General features: G+C 48.6%; 1 protein-coding gene across 8 annotated transcripts in view; it reads right to left on the bottom strand.

Annotated features, from left to right (window-relative positions):
- The window catches only part of CSNK1A1 (casein kinase 1 alpha 1), a 36582-nt gene extending 27165 nt beyond the window's left edge, over positions 1-9417 (bottom strand). For all 8 annotated transcript variants that reach the window (XM_064671735.1, XM_064671736.1, XM_064671737.1 and 5 more), the window contains exons 1-2: positions 8907-9417; positions 8057-8163 (exon numbers count right to left, since the gene is read on the bottom strand). In XM_064671735.1, coding sequence (XP_064527805.1) covers positions 8057-8163; positions 8907-9029 — 230 coding nt within the window. In that variant the 5' untranslated portion in view covers positions 9030-9417. The remainder of the gene's footprint in view (positions 1-8056; positions 8164-8906) is intronic.
- Between the last annotated feature and the right edge of the window lie 15872 nt (positions 9418-25289).

Genomic DNA, 25289 nt, shown 5'->3' with positions numbered 1-25289 from the left:
CAAGGTGTGCCCAAGCTCACAGGCAGGAAAATGCTTCGTCACTCTCCCTTCCCTCCTCTGTTTAAAGCTACTTATCAAATGACTCCAGATCACTCAGAATGCAGTAAATACCCTTTATGAAGCTTTCTATCAGAGCATGGTTCAAGGCTGAGCACAGAGACCTTCATTTGACTTCAGTGACTTCTCCGATGTGAAAGACCAACATTTGCCACGTCAACAAGCTTCCAAATCATGTGGTTTCAGAGGCTGATCTATGGCCCCAGCACATGCAGGCAGCAGAAGTTCTCTAACCTCCTGCATTTCAGTATTGTAGTCCTAGTGAACAACGAAGTCACGTGACACAGTGGTTTGCTTGGTTTCCAAATAATATACAACAGGTATGATGCCAGATCACATAAGTGGATGGTCACTTTAACTCATGGGGGTGGTTTTTTTGATTCTCTTGACTGATCTTGAGACAGCAAGTGAAGTTTTGATGCACATCTACTACTTGGTGGCAAATACTGCAGTCAGGTCTCCCCGAACTTAAAATCCTTCTGCGCTTTCAGAGCTGCATCTTTCAAAAATACTATAATGTCCATTTTGGCAACTGCTTATTTGGTAAATAATGTCAAGAACAAAAGAAACGTTTGAGAAAGTGTTTGTTAATAGCTTGGTTTGGGTTTTTTATTTAACTACAAAAATACTACATTTGGTTATTATAGTATTTTCTTCACATCTGGTGTATCCTCCTTTGGAAGGGTCAGAAATAGGTCAACAAGCAAAGAAAGGTGGGTGAAGGGCAAACAGAATGCAGGCACAGGCTCGATGTTACTACTGTGCCACTTACACAATTTTAGTTGATAACCAGCAGTTTCATCCACGACACTGGCACTAGTAATTAAAACAAGGTAACAAACCCAGCACAATTACCAAAGATATGTGACAGGTCTAGCGATAAATAAAAGGATTCAGAAGATTCACATAAAAAAAATCAAATTCAGACCAAGATGAACTAAATTAACTGACTTGCTAAATGACAGCTGTTAGTCACTGGTGAAGAAACCCCAATTCCCAGCATTCAGAAACCATGAAGGCAGTAAAGGCACTATGAGCATAATGGCACCTCACTTTGCCTACAGGTTATAATATAAAATATAAAAAAACAATATATGATGTTGTGTATTAATATATGTAATATATTATAGCATATCATATAAAAAACCAACAGAACATGAGCTCAGTGTCAAGAAACTCTTCTCACCACCAGAGCAAGTGTGACAAGACTATTTTGTTCCAACTCAATAAAAGCTCTCCTCAATCAACACCTGCTTTGCCAGGCAGCCCATCCTCCACTAAAGGCTTCTGTCAACTCCATCACTGACTATTCCACTGGAGGCTGTGGCAACCTGGAATTACAAACAGAACTGCAGGAGGTCATGCTTTTGTGAGACAAGAAATATCCCCTGGTGCCTCACTGCAGGGAAGTACAATGAGTACAATGCTTCCAACACTTGAATATTTAAACTCAAACCTTTACACTTCCAGAAACCTTGATACTCACATTACAAAAAGGGTGATTTTGACTTCTTTGACACCACATAAACTTTTGCCACTTTCATAAATTATGGTATGTGACCCTATGATTACTCTGTGTAGTCCTATGTAATTAGTTTCCCAGCAGCAAGTGGAAGAGTTCATGTGACAAAAACGGAGATTATCAGAAGAACTAAGGTGGATAAAAGAGCTGTTAGAACAAAAATGTACAGTGAACAGGAAAGCTGGAAAGAACTTACTACTAGAATTACCTGAGATCACCTAATTAGCAAGTTTGACAAGTCAGCAGGCACATGAGGGGAACATGCCAGTCTGGAAGGCCTCATGAACACAAAGGATTCAGACATCCTACAGAAAACCAAATGACACTGAACTGATGAACACTCTGGAACTGTATCCCAGTTCTGCAAGCCATAAGTCATTTATACAAAAGTCTCTGAACAAGGCATTAGTCAGATGGTGTGACTAAAGAGACAACACTGACCTCCCTATAATCACAGAGCTCTGATATCACCGAAAAATACCAAGTAATCCTGAGCAGTAAAAGTGCAGCTGTTCTAAGCAGAAACTGAAGTAATTGGGATCAGTGCTGCAAGCTCTGTCACAAACATTGAGGAAAGGAAACCCAAATCTCAACAAGGACAGAAAAGAAACCTCAAGAAAAATGAGAAGGTGGTGACCTCTGCAACCATGTATTTAAACAGCTCAGCAAGGCAGCTACAGAGTTATGCAACTATTCTTTATACATAGAGGAGGACGGGAAGAGGGAGAAGGTTATTAACAAATAAAACTGCTCGAGTACAACCATTATGTTTAGGCACAGCAGCTCTCTCTGCCCAACAACACAATCATGAGCACTGCCCTGCTGGCCTAGAAAGTTTTGATGTTGCACCTGACTGATTCACAGAAAGAACAGCCCACTGTCCAAAACAGGTGCTGGATTTGGACTAAAGTGGTCCTTTCTGCTCTCATGTTCTAGACTGCTCAGCACAGACATCTCCTGACAAATAATGACGTTGCAGACAAACTGGAAAGTATATCATGTCTGTAAAAATACACTAACTTCAGTCTTTAACAGACACTGAAGCAACACATAAAAGAAAGGTAATCCATCAAAGACTCATGTCTAAATTGACACATATTTTATAATTCTAACTTATCTCCCCTGAAACTGGAAAAGCACTTAACTGTTAGCCAGCTAGGAGTAATATAAATGAGCATAATATGGCATGACTGAAATACTGAAGTGGAATACTTAGCAGATGTCACCTAACGTTAGTTGCCATGGAGAGCATGAATTAGGCCACCCAAGTACTAAATAAAGACACAGTCATGAACACCCTACGCTATGGAGTTGGATACACTCTATAAATAAAATTCTGTATCACTTTTTGTACAGTTCTGAGAGCAATATGAACACGTCAAGTATGTCAGCACAACTCCTCTCCTCAGCAATAAGGTGGTTTCATCTGCCCAGTGTTATGTTGCAAACATGCAGCTGACTCGCTGTTTTGCGGAGCTCTTTAATAAGGGACATTAACACCTGGTAGGAAGTGAGGAGTCAAGTTTCTCCTGCAAAAGTCAGAAGTTTCAATTCAGTTCAGAAGGTGAGCCATTAATCCACAGTGGGGACAAGACACACTGCTGAGGAAAAAGAGTGTTTTAGTATTACCTCTGCTGTTTCAAACAGGAGTAACACTGACCTGAAACTGCAAAGGCTGATTAAAGGCAAGGAGAAAAAATAAAAATAAAATAAGACAGCTCCATTTCCTTTCAAACTGTGACCTCTCCTGGATGCTTCTACAGAGTCCACAAAGGCCAATTAAGACAGAAGTTAAGATTGTCAGAAAACAGGAAATAGATTTTTTTTTAAAATACATTTACTTGCTTAGCAGAGGCACTTTAGGTATTCATTTAAAATACTAGCTTCCATTTTATTTCAAGCTACAAGAACAAGAGGCTTCTCCTTATCTACCAGAGTGGTTCTGCCCTTCAATATGCAGCCTTTAGTAATATTAGAAAGTTAATAGGAGGCTGTACTGATAGAACCTTCCTTCTCATTTCTGTTTGAGGGGTGGGGTTGTTTGTGGGTTTCATGGGTATTTTTCTGTTTTTCTGGTGGTGGTTTGGGGCTTTTTTTGGTGGCTGCTCTGGGTTTTTTTATGCTGCAGGAAGTTACTGTGAAAACACTTTAAAATTAATGTGTTTGAGAGGTATATTTACAGGCTTTTAAGCACTGCTAAAAGATCAAAATTACAAGTGCTTAAAGCAAAATCAGTTGTGAGAACATCTCTTAAGATTACCAAACTTGACCACAGTTTTCCATTACATGTACTATTTAGTGAAGATGAATAAGGGACGATTCTGTTATTAATAATTATTCAGCAGCATGGCAGTAAGCAACTAGAAGCACAAAAACTGTAGATTCTTTTATACATTTTTTTGCTAGAAACTTTAAGATTTCTCAACTCAATTGAGAACTTCACAACATCAAAATATTTATAAGTACTGCACTGAAAAATTCAGAAATGTGGAGAATAATTTGTTCCGTTTGCAAGAGAATATTTGGAAAAAAACACCACTAAGTATTTTTTTTTTGTTTTTAAACTTACAAATAACTAAACTCAAATATCACCTCGATTAGCTTTCAAGCAAAACCACATGCAATCTCTTTTTCACACTCACTAGTCTCTCTTCCTGTTAAGTGCAACAATTGTAATGCCTCACCAGCCACAACTGGTTCCACCAGAGCTGTTTTCCATTTAAAACTGATAACAAAAACAGGTTATCCCATGATATTGTCAGAAGTCTGAAGCCCACTTTTTAAATGCAGGTCTGAAAGAGTATTTAAAGTTAATCTTCCTCGAGGATGTGAGAAATAGTTGATAAACACCATAAATGGCAAAAAAATCAAGGGTGGCTGTCAAAAGTAATTTGAATAATTGCTTTTGTCAAGAGTGTTTTACAGTTACACTGTGAACAAACATCCAAAATCAAAACACACTCTGCTGCATTCCTCCAAGCCAGAACTAGGAATTCGGGAATAAAGGTAGATAGTCCAAACTAATAGGATCAGTGCCCAGTTAACAAGATTACAGCTCAAAATGCTTTGTCACTGAAAAAGAGAGGAAAAAAGCAAAGGACAGCTGACGAGTGAGAACAATGAGAGTAAGCCCAGCAGAATGCTGGGGCTGTGCATTGTGTCCTAAAGGCAGATCAGATTGTTACAACGTTAAGCTTGGCTCAAGAGTCTTTTGTGAAAAATTAAGGTAATAATTAACCAAAATTTGTACATCAAGAACAATCCACAGCTTTAAAAATCTGTGGAGTATTTATGGAAGGTTTTGTGAAACTTCAGAGACGAGTTCAGAAACTTTGCTACTCTTCCAGGACACAACAATAAGCAACAAACTCAAAAGATTAGCAAATCTAAGAGGGTTTGGAATATTCAGAGAACATTCCAATCTCATTTATAGTTATTTTCTGTGCAAACAACATGTTCTGTTACAGTGGAATTAAGTACGAAGGCCCCTGTTCATCCCCCAGGGGTGAAGGTTCACCCCTGACCCCACAGAAGCAATATAAAACTTTTAACTCCAAAACTCAGATGTTTTTTCATTAACTGTTTTCAAATCTGCCAGAAAGTCTATCAAATCAACCTTAAAGGCTATAAAAAAATGGCTTGGTTCTAGATAACTTGTGATCTTATAATTTCTAAGAACTTCTAATGACATCTAAAGGGCAGAACTCAGTTTTAAGAACAGGAGCCCAAAATGAATGAGCAATGCACAACTCACCTATTATTTCAGCTTTGTGAGTCACAAAACCACAGCAGAGACCACTCGAGTGAGGCAAAGTCACATAATGCAACTTCCAGGAAGCTGATCTTGGCCACTTCATCACTTAAGTACGTGAAAAATACAGAAGTCCCTCATTCCTAACTGAGGAAGAGAAAACTCTGCCTCTGTGTCCAAGATGTGCAGCGCTGAGGTAAAAGTACTGCTGAGTTCATTTATAAAGTAAATGGTAATGGGAAAAGCTTAGAATGATTTGTTAATTTGCTATCAAATTATCTCTTTGTGCTCCTTTTGTTTAAAGGTGTCACATTACAGAAATTTTAACAAATGTATTGGTTTTCCTTCAGTTTGATTCATCCTTCTGAATACACAGAGGCAGGAACAGCTTATTCCAAGGTGACAGCATATTATTATAAAACAATGGTGGCACATGGATTATCAATGACATATGCAAAGTGACCTAAGTACCAAGTAATATACTGACTTGGATACAGAGCACCACGGATTCTATTTCTACTAAACACAGAACATTTTAACACTTGACACGAGAACTGTGCTGAGTCCCTTACTCAGCTTCCTCTTACAGAAAGTAAACCTAGGAATACTGGTTTAGATTTCCTCAAACATCACCAGCTGTCATACAGCAAGAAGACAACTAGGAACAGCAGCCCAAAGAAGCTGACAAGTAGCATCTGGCACATACAAACAGATTTAAAATTAATGCTGCTTCTGAAAACAAAAAGGGTATTTTCAAAAATTTCCTAAAAAAAACTTTTTTAGAAAAATATTACGAAGATTAACACTGTGAGAACCTGAAAGGCACTGACTGCCATTATCCAATACATCACACGCCTTCAGCACAATGAGTCTATGAATCAATTTGAGTGCTGCCTCAGTGGTTCATTCTTATTAATTTTTTGTAACCTTGTATTACTTCTGGGAGTTACAAGAACATCAAATACAAATGAAAGAAAACTAGCTTCAACTATAGCAGTCATCTTAAGAAGCAAGTTTTTCAGCATGTGAGATTACCTTCAGTATTTCAAAGGCCATTTCAACCTAATACAAGGAAATAAATAGCATTTCACTTCTGTTACATGGAAAAGTCAAAAAATTTGCAAATTAGGCCTCATTATAACGCCAAAAAGTCATTTACTTTTAAAAAGAGTAGTTTAAGGATGCCTGTTTTTCCAGTTTTGCAATGAAACACCTGATATCTGCTTGCTCTGGCTGTTTTCCCAGTTATCCCTGTTTTAGCATGTAACTATACTGTGAGAGCTTTCCAAAACACGATTCCTATTCTTCCAGTTGTGAAATAAAAGCACCCACGTTTGAGAAAAGAAGGGAATTGTAGCCTAAAAGAAAGACTGCATCTGTTTTCACATCACCAACTCTGCTGAAGCTGCAAGTATTCTGTTTAATTCAGGTATGTTTATTGTATCCCTGCGAAAGGCTGTAGTAAATGAGGACAGATGGCCAGGACAACAGAGTCTCCTCTGGCTCAGGATCAGAGCCAGTTGTGTTCTAGGGGAAGGAGGAGGGAGCTATTAACCTCAGAAATGCAGATTTGTTCTATGCTTTGTTGAAAATAATACAGAATCTTGACTATGTCATCTTTATAACTTTAAAATAGCCACAAATGCCAGGATTGATCCAGGTGCACGTCCGAAGTCAGGAAGGGTTAAATTAAATGGAATCCATAGTTTGACACAAAACATAAACTGAAATAGTTTCTGCAGCTCAACGAACAAAAGTCCTTTATGCCATTGTGCAAAAGGAAGAAATACTAACTTTGAAAACAATTATTAACAAAGATTCAAAAAAAGAACAACTTGTACAAAGTCTTTCTGGAGAAAACTGAAGTTTCATGTAACTATTCTGATGTCCAGATCCAGGCGTTGGGCACTAATCCAGGGTAACACCTCAATAATCTCAGGAGGAATAACTCCTCCTGGAGTCCTGCGCCAGAGTTTTTCTCCCAGATCAGGGAATTATTAAACCCTACTGAAAGTTTCTGATGGAATAGGAAATGAGGAGCCGCATAATGACCAATTGGGACGGATTAATCCTGGCACTTTAACCGTGCGGGAAACCCTGGTGACGCATCTGTTGCGGGCACCAGAAAGGAGCTGCCATTTCATTCCTGCTCCAGGTTCTCCGCAGTCTCAAGGCTCGCGGCTCATAACTATGAAAGGAAAAGACACAAGCCCGAGCACGTCCCTTGTCCCAACAGGAGAAGGGGGAGGGTTAATCACGTCCATCCGCCATTTTCTGAGCAGAGCAGGAAGACATGTTGGAACAAAAAAAAAAAAAAAAAAAAAAAAAGGCAACAAAAGAAAGCAGCCATTTCCAGGGCCGGCTCCCAACTCCCGGCCTCAGCTGGAACACGGAGTCTCGGAGAAACAGCCTCCTCACACTTTGTTCTAATCACTATAAGAATTTCTCACAGCTCAGGGACTGCTGGATATCTCACTTTCAAAGCACAGTACGTACGATAAAGACAGCGGCCTGTGGGGAGGAACCAGCGAGTTGGGAGAGCTTGGAACGGAGCATTTTCCTCCCCATCAGCCCAATCCCTCAGAGATAAATTTCCTTTTCATGAAGCTGCCCTACCTCACACTAAAAAGTATGTAACTTCTAACTATACACCCTGAAAAGCAAGACAAAAAAAAAAGTCGTACTAACACAGAGAAAAGTTACTGGCATATATGGACGATTCCTACCGTATATGTGGGATGCCAACTCCTCCCTGCAGGATCTTGTACAGTTTGCTTTCATACAGCAGCTGGGGATGCCGAGCCTTCTGAGACTCTAACTTCACAGCAACTTCCTGCAGTGAGAGGGAACAAGGAGTCAGAGCAGTGTCCACCAAGCACTGAGGTTTAAGGGCCACAGCACTTCAACACTCCCCACACAACGCTCTGAGGTATATATTTATTTATTTTTTTGCGGAGCTCGACGTGCTGCATTTTGTCGCGTCTTCAAATAAAATCCATATCGCGATGAGTTGTAACATAAATATCCATCCCAGGTCATGCAATTGAGCTGGAGATGTGGAGTCTTCAGAACCATTTAAGTGAGGAAGAACATACGTGGGTGTTTCTTCTTTACAGCTTAGAGTCGTGAGGGGGAGGAAGAAAAGGAAAAAAAAAACAACAAAGAAAAAGCTGGAGAAACAGGGGGATCTTCTTTGTTTCTATTCGTGTTGATGAAACCAGATACAAAGTGTTGCCCAGCTAAGGCAGATGGGGAGTAGATCAATGGCGGGCGAGGGACGACTGTGGCCGTTCATAAGGCACAAAATTCGTTTAAATATGTTTTCGTACAATGGATTAGTGTGTTTTCCTCTCCCTACGCTCCCGAGGGCGTGTAGACCCTCGGGGGTGGGTGAAGACCCAAGGGAGAGGGTGAGGACCCTCGGGGGGTAGGGGTTGGTCCCCCAACGGCGGGTCCGCACCTCGCCCCCTTCCCCGAGGACATGGGGGGGCACAGCCGGGGGCAGGGGGAGCTCGGAGAGGCCGGGGCTGGTCCCCGGATCGCCCCGAGCGGCCGAGGAATGCGAGCGGCCCTTACCTCCCCGTTGGTGATGTTGATCGCCAGGTAGATGTCCCCGAAGGAGCCTGACCCGATCTTCCGCACCAGCTTGTATTTGCCTCCGACAATGAACTCGGCCTTGGAGCCGCTGCTGCTCGCCATAGCGAGAGGCGGCTCTCAGGCCTTCCCGGCCGGCTCGGCGGGACAGTGAGGCCTCTACAGCTGCCCCCTTTACAGGGGAAAGGGGCCAGGGAGGGGAGGGAGGGGAGAGCGGCGCAGCCAAGGATGGTCCTTGCGCTCAGCTCCAGCCGGGCCCCTCGGGCGGGCGCCCCCCCTGCGCGGCTCTGCCCCGCTCCCCGGCTCTCGGCGCCCTCCAGAAAGACAAAAAGCGGCCCGCGAGGTGCTTTGTAAAGGCGGGGGGAGAAGGGGGCACTCTCGGGGTCGCGGCGGCCGCCGGCCCCTCACTCGGCCGCCGCCGCCATCTTGTGCCTGAGCCGCCGCCGCCGACACAAAATGCCCCCGGCGCGCGGCCGCCGCTTCTTCACCGCGCGGGGCGCGCTGGGAGCGGGGCGAGGCGGGGCCTCACAAACCACGCCCCCCTCCCTGCGCTGCGCCAATCACAGCCCTCGCTCCGTGACCCCCTCACCAACCGGGCGCGGCGATTGGGCGCTCGGCGGGTGCGCGCGTGCGCACAACCCCACACCCAGAGTCCGGGCGGAAGAGGGAGGGGAGGAGCAGACGTGCCCTCACTCGGCCTTAAAGGGGCAGGCGGTGGGATGGGGTAGGAGGCCGGGAGGGTGAGGTGCCTGAGGAGTTAGCGCTGCTCACCCAGGCACAGGTCCCTCAGCGCTTCGGGATCCTGGGCAGGGAGTGCGGGTGGCCCTGGGTCAGCCACCACCGTGATATACTGTCCACCTCTCCTATGGGGCTGTTCTTCTCGAGCCCTGGACCCCAACCTCTGTGTACGTTAATGGGCTGGCTTGTATATAAATAAATGTGTCTAAATAAATACATGTATATAAATAAATAATTGTGTGTAAATAAATACAGAATAGTTTCTTTCCATGGAGGTCTTTATGGAAAGGCTGGACATGGTGCCATGGTCTGGTCGACAAAGTGGTGATCGGTGGTGATCTCAGAGGTCTTTTCCAACCTCAGTGATTCTGAGATTCTTTCCATGAGGGTGGCAGAGCACTGGAACAGCTGCTCAGGGAGGTCATGGACTCTCCCTCTCCAGAGACATTCAACACCCACCTGGACACGTTCCTGTGCCACCTGCTCCAGGTGACCCTGGCTGGGCAGGCGGGTTGGACGGGGTGACCTCCAGAGGCCCCTTTCAACCCCAACCGTTCTGTGACTCTGTGAAATCCACAACCTGACTCCTCTGCCCGTATCCTCAGCCCGGCAGGTCGTGGGGCTGAGCCATCCATGCTCCTGTGCACACACAACATCTGCTTCATTACCCTTCCCTGCTCCGCCTGCCACGGCTGATTCATCCCTCGGCCCTCCAGCCTGCGCCTGCTTGGGTGCTGCAGGACCTGGGGTTTATCAGTCCAGGTGAGGATCCAGGAGGAGCTTGAGGAGGCCGTGACACTCAGACAAGGATGACACTGTGATCAGAACCACCTGTCACAGCCACATCTCCTGGCCCCGCAGCCCCCACCCTCACGTGGCCATGACACTCATCTCCTCTCCTTCCCCAGGTCCCTCTGACCCAGCAGCTCGTGCTCCAGGAGGTGTTCCATGCTGACTGTCAGAAGCGAGATCTCCTCCGTTGCCCCCTCGCTCCGCGCTGTGAGTTTTCCCTTTTGCAGGAACACCAAACTGTGATTTCCCGGTGACTCATCGTCACTCCCTGTCACAGCAGCGACTTCTGCTGTGCAAGTCTACGTTTGGGAAATGATTCAGTCCTGCAGGAGAGAGAAAGCTCCTCCAGCAATGTGGCTCATGGATGTAGAAGGAAAGCCTACTCAGGGTGTCTGCTTTTAACGGAGGCAGTCAAAAACTGCTTTCCAGCTTGTCTGGTGCACCTGAAGCCGTGAAAATAGTAGAAATATTGATTTTTAAGGCCTGTCTGTGCACAGATTTTTTTTTAATAGTTCACTGCTTTGGAGAGAAGTGAGATTGAGAGGTCCAAGTTAGGATATATCAGTAGGAAGCTGTTCATATAAAGGTGGAGCAGTCCTCTCATAGAACAGCATCCACACGGCGGTAGAGGCTTTTCTTGTGCTCACCATGCTGCTTTCTAGCTCAGCAAAGGCACTGTGGTAAAAGCCCTTCTTGTCTGCACAAGTGCAAAAAAGTCCTGGCTTGTGTCCCTTTGGCTGTGAGGCAGTGAGGGAAATCTGTGATCTGCTTGTGTTTCTTCCTGTGGTGGACTCAGTCAGCTCCAGACGATTCCGTGCTGAGAGACTGGGAGGACTGGAGAGGAAAGATCGCCAGCCAGCAATGCCCTGCACAGCAAATATCATCTCCAAGTTCCTCTGGTGTTTCAGGGAGCTTAGATCCAAGGTTTTACTACAGCTTTCTCCATATCTCTAATAAAAAATGACTCAAAATCAGCCCGGGCTGTGCCAGATGCACCAGAATGAAAACAATGCTCTGAGAACAAGCTGGGTTCCAACTCATTCCCACCTCGGTTCTGTCAAGGAGCATTTGTGCAGGCAAGAATATCCGCACTCCTGTCACTCACAGGGACTGTGGATCTTGTGCGGAGGATCTCGGATGCATCACACACTAGTTAAGGGGGCTGGAGTTTCAAGGGCAAATGAGGTATCTTTAAACATCACACCCGTTTCTAAAAGCAGAGCCCTGTGTCCTCAGTTGCCCTCTGTGATTTGCAGACAGCTTAGTACTGATGTGCTTCTATCGGCCTTTGGGGTTTGGTTGTTTTTAATGGCTGCTCTGGATGAGATTTGAGCAGTTTGGAGGCGTTGGACTTGAGTCACGTATCCTTGGAGGAGCTGGAAAAACAGGTCTGGAGCTCCTGGCCAATAAATAGCCCCATGCCTGAGTATGCAGGAGAACAGGATCTCCTGGGCTAGGCAATGCTGCCACCTCCTGCCTGCCGGGGGACAGTTCTGTGTCCGGGGGACATCTCTGCGTCCAGGGGACATTTCTGTGTCCGGAAGACGGCTCTGTATCCAGGAGATATCACTGTGTCCAGGGAACAGCTCTGTGTCTCAGGGACATCTATGTGTCCAGGGAACAGCTCTTCTGTCCAGGGGACATCTCTGTGTCCAGGGGACACTGCCAGAGGCATGGGCCAGACAACATCCCACAGGGATGCAGAGCCATGCAGTGCAAACACATCTCATCTTCCCCCAAACATTTTCAGGCCAGTTGGATGTTGTGCAAAATGATGACCAGCATCATCATTCAGTGGTTTTTGTGTTGATTATTTTTAACATGCATTCAACTGATGTGTGCCTCAGGCAGGTGGGAATGGGGGAAGATCAGCGTAGGCAATGTAGGAAGGGCTGCAGGACAGGCTGGAGGACAGCACAGAGGCAGCAGAAGTCAGTCAACATAAACCAGGTAAAACCAGGACACAGAAGAGAAGAAAAACCTACCAGCACAGCTGCAGCTCCACCACCCCGTCCAGGAGCAGTGAGGATAGCTGTGAACACCCTCCTGCACTGGAACCAGTGCATGGGGAACATTTACACCCCATCTCCAGCTCTGGAGCTCTGTGAGGGAGGAGCTGGAAGCCCCGTGTGCCTGTGTCACCCCGAGTGCCACATCGAGGTGACCTCAACCTGCTTCCCGTTTCCTCACTCCCGTGGTTGCAGACCACGTCTGTTTGTGGGCTGGGGACAACCACGTCGGATCCCACGTTCTGACTGTACATCCCAGCCCCTCTGGGCTCTGTTCATGTCTCCACAGCAGCATGGAGAGCTTTGTTCCGTTCAGAGGACAGGCATTTGTATTTCTGGGTGGGCAGAATTCAACCCATCGATCCAACAGCACTATTCAGAGCATGAGGGTGGAGGAGATTCATAGCCTAGTGGATCCAAAATGTCCAGAAGCTGATCAGATCTAGAGGTGAGTCTCTCCTGGTGTGTTGTCCCGTCCTGTGTCAGGACAAAGTCCACTTGTGCAGGAGCTTTTGCTGTTTTTCACTTTGGCTAACTGATCTGTTCTGTCTTCATGTCACAGTGCAGGAAAATTCCCCTCTGAGCCCTTTGTGAGAAACCACATCCTATGACACCATGTTTGGGGTTCTCCTTGCTGAGCAATGAAGGTACTGATGGTTCGAAAGCAGTCCTGGCCTTGGGAAAATCCTACCATGGCCTCTTCCTTGGGGTTCACGACCTGAGTCTTTAGGAAAGCACAGAAGTTGGTGAGGACAAACAATATGAGATCTACACAAACATAAAACTCACAGAGACACCGATTGGATTTGAAATTATATCAGTGAAAATCACTGAAAAATGTAAGTGTATGGGGGGGAATTTTAGGCTGTGGTTGCCCAGCAGCTGACCTGACCTAAGGCCTCACTGCTGCTCGTACAGGATAATCTCACTTCTGCATCCTTTTTCCCTCCTACTCACCCCACTCAATTCCCAGCTCTGGCAGCTCATCAGACCCTGCATGGTCGGCTCAGCTCTCCAAACCTACAGAAAATTGCTCAAGTGGTTTCTCTTGGTGTTTTCTCTGGGTTAATATTCTGTTAGACTGGTGATCCTAGTGGCTCAAAGAACTCCAGAGGACAGTGCAAGGGTTGTCCCAGGTTGGCAAAACACCAGACAGGAAGGGTCAGATGGGAAAAATGAAGGAACATCCTCTGCTGCCTGGAAAGGCGCTCTGCAGACTACCGGGAGAGAGCATGAGAATCCATGAATTCCCAGCTAACAGGGAGAACACCAACCTCAGTACCACCACCGAAGGGGATGGGGTGAACTACACAGCTAAAACACCCACAGGCTATTCTTTAGCTCTTGTAGAATCACAGAATCATAGAATATGTTGAGTTGGAAGGGACCCATCAGGTTCATCGAGTCCAGCTCCTGTTCACTTCTTTCAGGGACACCGAGACAAAGAAAACATCTTTATATCTGCATCACTTGATAGAGTGAAAGAAATAAATCCTCTCTCTTCTCTTTCCAAAAGGCAGGCCAGAAGTCCTGTTGCATGACCAAGCCTCCAGTGTGAGCAGCTACCTTGATGCCAGTGTTGATCATCCTTTATTTGTGCCTGCTTTGCAACTGAGCATCCCCAAACCTCTCCATTTGATCCTAGCAAAGGAGAGAAGTGTTTTCAGCCTAAGAAATCAGCTGTTAGATGCAGCACTGATAGAGCAGCATCCTTTGCATGTCACTGTGTCAGCAAATATGTACTGCTGTGAAGTTGGAGAGGGAGGGAACTGCTCATCCTCCTGGGCAGCAGGAATGTCCTGGGATCCTGTCTAAAAGCTCCTGGGGAGGGAGGAATGGTGAAATGACAAGCTGAGTAAAGCCATGATTGAAAAAGTCAAAAGGCAGGGAGTGCCTGCTCACACTCAGGTCAGGTTATAATCACAGAGCCTCTGTGGAGTGGAGATCCCATCTCCCAGGGCCTCCCTCCTGCTGCTGTGGGGAGGGCCTGGGAGCACCAGGGGTGCACATGCTGAGTGACTTTGAAAAACAAACAAAGGGCAAAGTGACACGTCACAGCTGAGCTGAGCTGACAAATCCCATCCCCTGCCTGCTCCTGGCTCCAGCTCTGGCCCTGAGCCAAGCCCATGTACCTCCTGACCAGACAATTCCCTTGTTTTGCCAAGCCAATTTTCTGATGGTTTAGGGAATCAGACTGTCTCATGGCAAAGTCCAACAAAGCTGGAGTTGATGCAAAGGAAAAACAAAACTGGGATCAGAAGAAGCCCAAGACCTTGCTATCAAGCAATCTGGTCTAGTGGGAGGTGTCCCTGCCCATGGCAGAGAGGATTGGGACTAGATGATCTTTAAGGTCCCTTCCAGCCCTTAATAATCTATGATTCTGTGATCTTGAGAAATCAAACTCTTGTCTTCTGTATTTTGGCTCATCCCTCCAGCCACCCAGCATCAGCCCCTCTCCAGAGGGGCACATTCACCTTGTTTGTGTAGCCAAGAAAAAGCAAAATCTCTATCTTCAGCCCAAGGTCCAGTCTTCTCTCTGAAGTGTTTATTGTCTCAGAAAGATGGAGAACTCAAGGCAGTTTTGTCCTCAGTTTTCTCTATACGTTGGCAGAACAAGGGTGCAGATGAACACACTGAGGCACCACCAATGGTTGTCACTGAGTCCTGGGCAGCCAAAATCATCTCAGAATTCCTTTGCTCTTTGGCAGGAAGGAAAAATGAGCTTCTGGCATGACCTAGGGATGTGTGCTTTCAATCAGATGTGGGTCACAGGTCTGCAGATGCAGCAGGTCCTTGTCTGGGACACCCTCTCTACTCTGGCATCTCCTCACAGGCCCCGTGCCCACACCTTACACCAGCAGCATGCCCTTCACTCAGGGGCCTCTGCCCTCTATCCTGAGCCCCTGGTTCAGCTTTGAGCTGATCTCAGCTCATTCTCCATCCAGCTATTTTTAGCAGAGCTTATGGTGTTTGGGAAAATGGCTGAAGGGGAGCAGATTGTGCCAGTAGGAACCAAACCAAGTTTGTTCTGGGACCCCACTTGAGGTGGCTCACCTTGGGATGCTCCTGCTCAAGGACAGGTGACTTTGCCATCCATCTGGCCAAACCCTCCTACCCTCTCAGGTGCCTCTGGCAGAGCAGGCTGATGTGGGGCTCACTAGGACATTGCAGCGTGGCAGGAGGGATCCAGTCCCTCCACATTCCTTGGGCAGTGTCCTGCCTGACACCCACCCACGCCAAGGGCATCCACTGGCAGCAAAGAGGTGCTGTTGGCCATCCCTGCCAGGGCCACTTGTCCCTGCCCTCACATCACTCCCTCCCCTGCACTGCCACAGGGTTGTGGGGAGCCAGCCCAGGGATCTGCTCCAGACTGAAAATAACTCTGTTTTTCCGGAACAGTCTGACACTGGCTGCATTTGCCAGGCTGGCTCTCAGCTCAAAGCTTCAATGCCAGTGCTGGCACAAAGGCAAGAGGCACCATTATTTTTGGCAAGAGTGACTGCTTTAAGTGTTTGCACTCAACCCTCAGAGAGTTGTCATCCCTTGGAGTTACAGCCAGCACAGGCGATGCCTTTTTGCATCAGCAAAGATATGAGCAGCCATCCCATGTCTGCCCCAGAGCCTGGGATTTCATCTCCAGTGCTGCTCCAGGAGAAGGACAGCAGAGAAAAGCAAGGCTGGGATGAGCCTGCTCCACCTATGCCAAAACCTTATACTTGACCACATCATGTCTCCAGACAGATCCCATCATCCACAGCCATGGAGCATCGTGCCTTGCTCATCCTCAGGCAGGGAAGGGACATGGTGGGCCCTGGAGCTGGGGTGTGGCTTTGGGACAGAGCTTGGATCAGGGTTGGGGCAGTGGGACGAATCTCATTCTCACAGTGCTTGAATTGAACCAAAGGTGTCTGTGTCCAGGAAAAGGTGGCCATGAGCTAACAGTGCCATTTCCAAGCTTGAAAGAAGTTTGAGGGGAATTCTGCAGTCTGGGACATTCTCGGCTGTTTGGAGAGAGAGGTTTTTTTAAGTACTGCAGGAAAAGGGGGATTTTCAAGTAATTTGGATGATTCATAGGAAATGTTGTTAGTGCACAGCTGAAGCTCTACCAGTGAACTTGTTCCCTGGAAGACTCTGTCCTGCAGTGTGTGAAGTTGAGGTGCAAACTTTCCAGTGATGTCAGACTTGAAATTGCTTTGAGTGCTTGAGTGGATGCACTGGGAGGTGAGGTAAGAGAGTCTGAAGGAGCTATGGGCCAGAAAAAGATGTAAATGGCAGCACAGCTGATTCACTGCATGTCAAGTGCTGTGGATAAGTCTTCAGCAGCAGTTTCTCTGGTGCTTTTGAATTAATTACCCTGCTGGTGCAGAGTTCTGGTATTTGGTATCCAAGGCACATTTCCTCTGTGACTGCTTAAATCAGTCAGGTTCAAATCACTGAGGTGAGTCTGCTCTAACACAAAGTAATTCAGCTTGTGGATGACAGCTGATACACCTGGGAGTAAATCTTCCTCCTAAGTATAATTTCTTGAACCATTTCAGGGAACATGGGTTTTATACATGTCATGTACTGTGGTTTAGGATGCCAGGGAGGATAGAAGGAAAAAAAGTAGCTGGTGCAGAGTGTCTGCTGCAGCAGCAAAAGAAGAGCCTGGAGTGCAGGATGTGGCCAGCTGGGTCCTCTCTGTCCACTGCAGGCTTTGGCTGTGCAGGGTGGATATTGCTGCTCTCCAGTGGCAAGAGCCAACTGAGCACAGTCTGTCCCAGAGAGCCCATCACCCTCTTCTCAGAGAGCTCTGAATTTCTTGAGACATTGGGGGAGAAATGACTTGGAGATGGAGCAGAGGCCGGTTTGGCTGCCCCCAAGCCCCTTCACAGCAGGGATGCTCCCTCTGCTTCCCTGCTCCTGAATCTCAAAGCACTCAGAGACTGCCCCAGGGAGAGGATCAGCAGTCCAGCAGACTGTAGATGAGGGGCCCAATCAAAGCACTGCTGAGGCCAGTGATGTTATCACTAACAACTCTTCATGCTGTGGCTTTCATCAGCACCTCCTCAGGGGTCATGGAGTGAGTCCCATGGAGTCAGGACATCACAGTCCCTTCCATTTTTTTTTAAAGCAAGTTTCTTCCTCCCAAGACTGGAAAGAAAAACATCTTTGAGAGCACCCCTGAGAGCCTGGAGAGCACAGCGCAGTGGAAAGGAGCCCCTTGCCTCATGGGGCTGGTTTGTAAATGTCTCTGTGATTTTTTAAGCATGATATTTCCTAATCCATCCTCCTGATTTCTAAATCCTGGGGGAGAGTCACAGAAGACAAGCTCTGCTGGATGCTATGTGCTGGCCTACCTCCCAGAAGCCTTGCACAAGGGCTAGGAAGCTACTGGGAAGCTACTGGGCAAAGTATTCCAGGACTTGGACTCAGGCTGGACCACCTGATTCCAGACAAATTGTGTCTGGAAACCTGGGGCTCCAGCCCCTTTGTAAGCGAGTCCTCCCAGGTGTAAGATCCACCTGTACCTTGTCCCTTCCAACAGTCACCTGCAGGCCTAAGTATCTTCTCTACTCAATAGATCAGCTTTCAAAAATAGATCAGCTGTCATTCAAAAGCTGGTAGTTGTTGAGATTAAAAAAAAACCCACAACACAATGGGCTGAGTGATGCTGTTTGATTATGCCTGAATGTTTTCTCTCCCCTCCTCCAAAGATCATCACGAGTTCCGGTTCATTGGGAAAAGCACAGGGAGGAAAGTGCCAGATAAGGGGAAAGGCTCATCACATGTTATTGTTAGCACAGCACTGGAAATATCACTAACAAATCAATCAGGCCCTTGATGCACAAGGCCCTGCCCCACATCCCCTCTGGAGCAGCAGTCACGACTCGTGGGTCCCACTTCATCATCTGAGGAGCAGAGCGAGCAGATGAAAAGGGTACGAGCTGTCCTGGTTGGGTGCACTTGAGAATGAGCTCTGTCAAGGGCTCCTTCACTGATGGGCCTTCAGCTAATTTTAGCACCAATGATCAGCAGCTCAGCACAGCACAGGGGAGCCATGGTTTGCAAAAGCAGGAGTCCGTGTTGGACACACCGGCCAATATTTAGGCAGACACAGGAATGGCTCTACGGGGTCTCCTGGACAACTCTAAGCTTGCCATGACCATGCTCTGAACCAGACAGGGACACTCCAACTTTATCCCCAGAGCTGGGTGGCAGTGAGACCCTGTGGGGACAGCTGAACTGGGGCTCGGTAACACAAGGCAGCTTGTGGCCACGGTGCTTTCTGGCAGCAGATTGAGTTTCTCCTGTTGCTCAGAGGCACAATGACAGCCATTTGAGCACCCTGGGAAGCAGCTGGGTGCCCTGAAGAGCAGGGTGCTTCACTGACACCTATGATGCAAATTTGGGAGCAGCACCAGCTAGGGACAAGCCTCCCTTCTCCTCTGCACTGACTGTAGCTCCAGCACACATGGCATAAGCTCCCTCTGCAGAGTCCTCTGCGAGGGGGAATGGGTCCTGGCAGGGACTGGTCTCTGCTACTGAACTGGAGGGCAGCTCCAACAACCCAGGATCAGATGCAGCTGCAGAGGGGATTCATGATGGGAGCACAGCTCTGCAGGTCGCTGCCCTGTGCCTGCTCTTGTTGGCTCTGAAACCGGGTGAAAATACAGGTACTCTTATTTGTCACTGTGTGAGGCTCCAGGTGCAGAGCTCTTGTACCCATGCTCCTTTCTGAGCCACCTCCTTTGGGTCTGAGTGGTGGTGACTGATGCCTGGCACAGGAATGTCACACAGCAAGGACACCTCACCCTGATTACAGGTCCAAATCCCATTAGTACCTGCAGAGCAGATGGAAATCTCATGTGACTCAGGCACAAGGCTCATCACCTCTCTCCTAAGTGAGGAAGTTCCCATGCTGTCCCAAGGTCTCTTGTGATCCTGCCTCCAGAGGGACACAGTGCCCCAGGTCCCCAGAGCAGGGGAGGGTGTGTGGAGGCTGAGCAGTGGCTCCCCACAGCAAATCTGTGTCACCTGGGCTGATGGAGCTGGGCCCCAGGTCTGGGATCCAACCTGCCACCTGAGACAGGCTATTTTTCACTTTAAAGCTTCTCAAGAGAATTCAGATGTGGGACCTGCCTCCGCTCTGTAGAGAGAAAAAAAAAAGATCTGAGGCCAGCGAGGAAGAAAGGAGTGTTTTACATTCACACAAGGGTGGACCTGTTGCAGCCGTGGGGTGCAGCAGTTGGCAGCATTCCTCAGGTGAGGAAGTGGTGTGCCATGTTCCCAGGAAGCTCCTGGTCTGTGGTTCCTTCTTAGGACAGCACGTAAGAGCCACGTGGCAGCTCACCTGGGCCAATACTCTGGCTCCTGCTGTGGCCCAGGGCAGATGTTTACAGAGGCACAGAGTAAGGGCACAGGAAGGCTTCCCAAGAATAGTCCCTGAGCTCCCCCCAGTCCCCTAGCCTTAGGGAAGAGGTGGTGGTTCTTTGTGTTTAAGAACCCAAAGGATTTTTCTTCCATGAATTCATCCAGTTCCTGTTTAAATGCTTTGCATCTGTCACATCCTGTGGAGAGGAGCTCCACAGTTTAACTATACATTACACCAAGAACCACTTCCTTCTCCTGGTTTCAAACTTCCCTCCAGGTAGTTTCATTTGGAGCTTGTATTCCTCTACTGGAAGAGATGGTGAGTAATCACCCCTCCATGCCCTCACATGCCTCCCAAGACAGTGCAGATCTGTATCACACCCGTCACTGTCATCCCTTCTCCTGGCCATGATGCTATTCCTCACACAGAGGCTGCTCCAGAGCTTAGTGAATTCCTGCTTGCCTTCCCTGAGCCTCTTCCATATATCCCTCTTGAGCCGAGGCAATGGGGAGAGCTGGACACAGCATCCTTAGTGTGGGCACATCACCGGCTCACGCAGTGGCAATGCTTCCTTTCTCATCCTCTGTTTCTTTCCTACTCACTTCCACCATTCAATTTTCTGCCTTCTCTGCCCCAGATGATTTGGAAACACCATTTAGCATGACCCCCAGGATCCCTTCCTGCAAGGAGACACACCAGTCAGAGCTCATCGCTGGGCTACTGGTTTGTGTTTGCTCTGCCTTTGCCTGAGTTTCCTTGGCTGCCTGTCCCACCACACAGGGACACAGACCCAGCAGCTCCTTGCAGCCTGCCCTTGCCTGCTGTTCTCTGAAGAGCTCAGTGCTGGTGGCAAACATGATCACTTTGGCCCTTTTCCAGATAATTTGTGGGCACACTCAATGGTTCCCCACAGGTAACATCCCTTTGCTGTGAAAACAAACCCCTTACTTCAGTCCTTCCTTTCCTGCCTGTGACAACTGCTCTGTCTGGCAGGTCTTTCCTCTTTTTCTCCTGAACAACACCATGTCCCTGGGGGGTTGTGGTGGGAGGCCTGGCCGGACATGTCACAAACCAGGTTTCCTTCCCTGCATCCTTGTAGGATGGCCCCATGATCCCCCTCGGCCAAGAGCAGGACCCAGGCTTGGCAGAGAGGTCTCTGACTGGAAGATGTCAAGGCTGGTGACTCTCACCGTCAGGGCCTGGGGAGGAGACTTGGAGCTGGGGTGTAGGCTGGTGAGTCAGGGTGAGTGGAAGAGCTGGAGCTGGAACCTCATTAATAATGGAAACACATTAATAATGGAGATGTCCCTCTGATGCTGCAGTCATCCTGTGGCTGGAGGGAAGAAGGTGAAGCAATGGCTGCTGATCCACAGGGGAGCTCTGCTTTCAGCAGAAGCAGTTGATGGGCAGAGCACACCTTGGTCAGGTGCTGCCACCTTGTCAGGAAGCCCCGTGTTGCCAGAGCTGGGATAACCTGACAAGTACAGGGGATACTGAGCTGTATGGGGCCTCTGGCACCCAGGCTGAGCTGCCACACCTCAGTAACACCAGCACCTGCAATTCCTGCCCATCATCTTATATTCCATGGAATGAGCTGCTGGTTTTTTTCCACAACAAACTCCTGCCCAGTAAAACACCCTCCTTTCTAAGATGTGAAGTGGCAGGTAGCGGAGGACGTGGGCAATGCCATAAGCAGGCCCTGCAGCCTTTCTGCTGCTGCTGGGGCTCCAGGGACTTCTACACCTCTCCTTCCACCTCAGCCTCTTTTCATCTCTTCTGGGTTTGTTTAGCTTCACGTCTCTGTCTTCTCAGCCTCGGCATCTGGCAGCCCCACCAGGGACCTTCATTACTGCCAGGCAGCTGCCCACACCCAGCCCTCTGAAGCCTCCAGTGATTATTTTTCCCACAATGAAGGGGGACCCAGGCATTAGGCTGCTCCCCTGAAAAAGCTCTTGGCCAGCCCATTGCACAAAGCTCAGGGCTGCCCACCCCAGCAGGGCATAGAGCTGGTGACCTGCAAGGTCTTTGCTTCAGGTGTCCTTTCTGTGCTGTGAGACTCCTGGGATGGGGTTTTGCCTTTAGTAGTGAAACAGGCACCCAATGATCCAGCTGATACACCTGCCGGCAGCAGAGACATAAGCCCTGTCATGGCAGAGGCACTCCCGGGCGTGTCTGTGGAGCCAGGGAGGGAGAGATTGCACATGGACTGGCTTGGCAGCTTCAAGGGGCTCTCACCTCCCTCCCACCCTTCATTTCTCTCTGAAGCAAGAGAACTCAGCTCCTGCAAGATCTCCTGTGCAGACAGCACCTACTCTGGGAGAAATTTGCCTGGAGGAGCGGGTGCTGGTGGGACTCCAGAGATGCCCAATCCCAAAGGAGAAGGTGAATCTCGAGGGGATGTGCCTCTGTTCATCTTCTTGTGCCCTCACCTTTCTCAGGAGAGCAACTGCACCCAAGGTGGGGTGTGGGCAGGGATTGCCCTGGTCCCCAGGCGTGTGGGGTGCCAGGGGGAGGAGGTGGTGCTCGTGTGGAGCTCCAGCTCCACAGGTGGGTGGTTGTGATGACACAGCAGAAGCAGAAATTGTACAAAGACAGACAGGGAGAAGATGTTGGTTTGATCAGTGGAAATGACTAATCAGCAGAAACCACCAGAATTTTCTGAACTCTTCTTACCTTTCTCATGTCTCCTTTCCTCCTTGCTGCAGGCAGATGGTACTTGGTGGGGTGGTGTGCCCATGCTGTGGGATGCTTTGGGCAATGAGTGTTGTCGCTGGCACTGCCCCATGATGAGTGTTGATGGCCCCATCTCAGGCTGAACTGTCCTGAAGACATTTGTTCTTCCTCCCAGAGCTGCGGGTTGCTGTAGACACCTCTCTCTCTCTCCCTGCATCCCGGCCCAGACGCCCATGGACTCTGGGCAGACCTCTGCATTCTGTTAATCCATGGCTTTCCAGGACAGAGAAGGGCAGAGGCAGGGACTAAGTGCCTGTCCTATCATGGGTTTGGAGACACCACCCCTCAGGAAAGGCCTGGGGTATGTTCTTGATGGACAGGGATGGGAGGTCATGCAGCCCACAGCCCTTATGAAACAGCCTGTTTGCTAACTGGGTAATGGTGCTCTCCAGCAAACTCTTATCCTTCACCAGCAGAGACACCAGCAAGAAAAGCAGCCACCAGTATTCCTCATTAAGGGGAGAAAGAAAGGGCTAAATACCAGTACTGCTTGGTTAGCAGAGTGAGGGATGGCAGAGGGCTCTGAGCAGAGCACTTCTCCATGCTGGTCCTGAGAGAGCAGGCACCGCTGCCGGGGCAGAAAGATGGATACCTCGGAATTTGGTGCCCTCACACCAGCCTCTGGCTTTTTGTTCAAGTTGTCATCACCATCAGCTGGCTCAGCTGGTAACAGGGACTTGGGACAGACTGGTAAAAGGCCCAGAGTCACCAGCCCTGGGAGAGAAATGGGAATCTTGGGATAGGAAAAGCAAGGCAAGGCAGCAGAGTGGAGAGAGAAGGACCACAGAGGCTGGTGTACAGGAAACTTTAGCCACTAAAACCACTAAATACACGAGACTTGGGCTGCTTTAGCCTCAGAGAGGCCAAGAGTGGCTGAAGCCTCCTCCATGAAGGAGGTCTGCACAGGGCCCATAAATAACCCTCTTGGAAATAAAGAACTGGCTCTTAATTTACTCTGCTTGGATCAAATCCTATCTGCTTATTTTTAGCCTGTGCCTTGTGGTGCAGGCATGTGGCTGACACCATTTCTACCTGCCTGGGAGCCCTCTCTGGACACAGCCGTGGCCAAGTACGTGGATGGGATTATCCTGAGAATGGATGCACAGCCCTCCTTCCCTCCCACAGGTGATTTAAGCACGTTAAATGGGAAGAGAAGAAGGAAGAGAAAGGAATGACATCTGTGTGGTTTTTCTGGAGTTGCTCATGCTGATGGCAAGCTCAGCAGAATGAAGACCTTTCATTTCACAGGTTTCTTCCTCCTTTCCCGCAGCTCAAATTGCCCTGCCTTGCACAGCACACACAAGCACTGAGGTTGCAGGCAAAGTCCACTTCCGAGCCCAGCAGTGTGGGAGGAAGTTTTGTGATTAGGATGCACCTGTGAGCACATTCTTAAGCTCCTGGTTTTTTTCCCTGTGTTTTCATTTCCACCATGAATGGCCGATAGCGGCGTGTGGTCACCAAGCCCTTTCAAGACGGGAAAGAAATCCAAAGAACAGTAATAATGGAAAAGATTAAATAGAGGAAATGTAACTTTCCTGTGCAAACCTGCTGCTGGGAGAGGAACCCCCGCCCGCTGTTGTTATTTGGCAGAGCCTGAACTGTCGTGCTTTGCATGGCTGGAGGCCTTGCTTGTTTTCTGAGCAAGCCCTGTCTAACTCAAAGCTTGTCTGGTGCGTTCCCACAGAGCCCCCTGATGGCTTTAGCTTTCATTCCAACAGCCTGCACGTTAATGTTTGGAGTAGCAGGGAAAGTCCCTGTCAACAGCAAAAAGCTTTCCTGGAGCCAGCAGAAGCTCAGGATGAGATGTAGGAGGGCAATAACCACCTCCTAGGCACCTCCTGGTGCCTTCTGCCTGGATGGTTGCTGGGCAGCCACAAGTTCCTGCCTCCCATCTGCCTCTCTCTTCCTGAGGCTTTCACCATGATGCCTATTTTGAGCTGGAGCCCAGGACTGTCAGGTGTTTCTCCAGCCTCTGGACTGAGCCTGTGGTCAATCACACAAGGAGTGTCATGGGGGATCTAGCCCCACCAGCCACAAGGGGTTGATTTTTTTCTTAAATACTGCCAGAAGAGGGCTGGCAGAGCACTTCTGCTGTGGCAGTGGGTATGAGGAGGGCTGGGCAGTGCTGTGGAGGTGGCTCATCCCTGCTCTGTGAGAAGCATCCTGTGAAAACACTTTTGCAATGAGGTTGCACAAAGCTGGCTCTGTTGCAGGTGAAGCCAGTCCTGCCTCCCTCGGCGGCTGTGCAGTCCCACGTGTGATCCCACACACGGCCCCACTCCCTGACATTGCTTGCTGGGTTTCGTGTTGTCAAGCTGGGGGCACACCCACAAGGGAGCTGACACCAAGATTGCCAGGGGACAGCCCACCCCACTGGAACACTTTAGCCTGGCTTCACACTGGGACACAAACACTTGTGCTCAACCAGCCAGTGCCTATTTGCTTTCCTTATGTAAGGAGGGCCAGGCCAGGGCAGCCAGCCTACTTCCACACCTGCCTGGGGAGCCCTGGAGTGGTGACAGCACTGTCACACTGCTCCTGGTCCCTGAGCCACCCAGGTGAGGTGAGTGCAGCCGCAGCCAGGGCTGGATGAGAGGTGTGTGGGGCCAGTGGCACAGCAGGAAGGAAACAACTTGTGCTGGGGGGAAGGAGGTGTCAGGAAGGAGGACGGTGAGGCCATCCTGCAAGGAACTAGCTGGAGCCAGGTTACACAGCCTCTGAAAAACCAGACTGCAATGG

The sequence above is a fragment of the Pseudopipra pipra genome, chromosome 15, assembly GCF_036250125.1.
Source record: "Pseudopipra pipra isolate bDixPip1 chromosome 15, bDixPip1.hap1, whole genome shotgun sequence".
NCBI lineage: Eukaryota > Metazoa > Chordata > Aves > Passeriformes > Pipridae > Pseudopipra > Pseudopipra pipra.
Note: the sequence above shows the minus strand (reverse complement) of the source record. Positions and strands in the feature narration are given on the sequence as shown.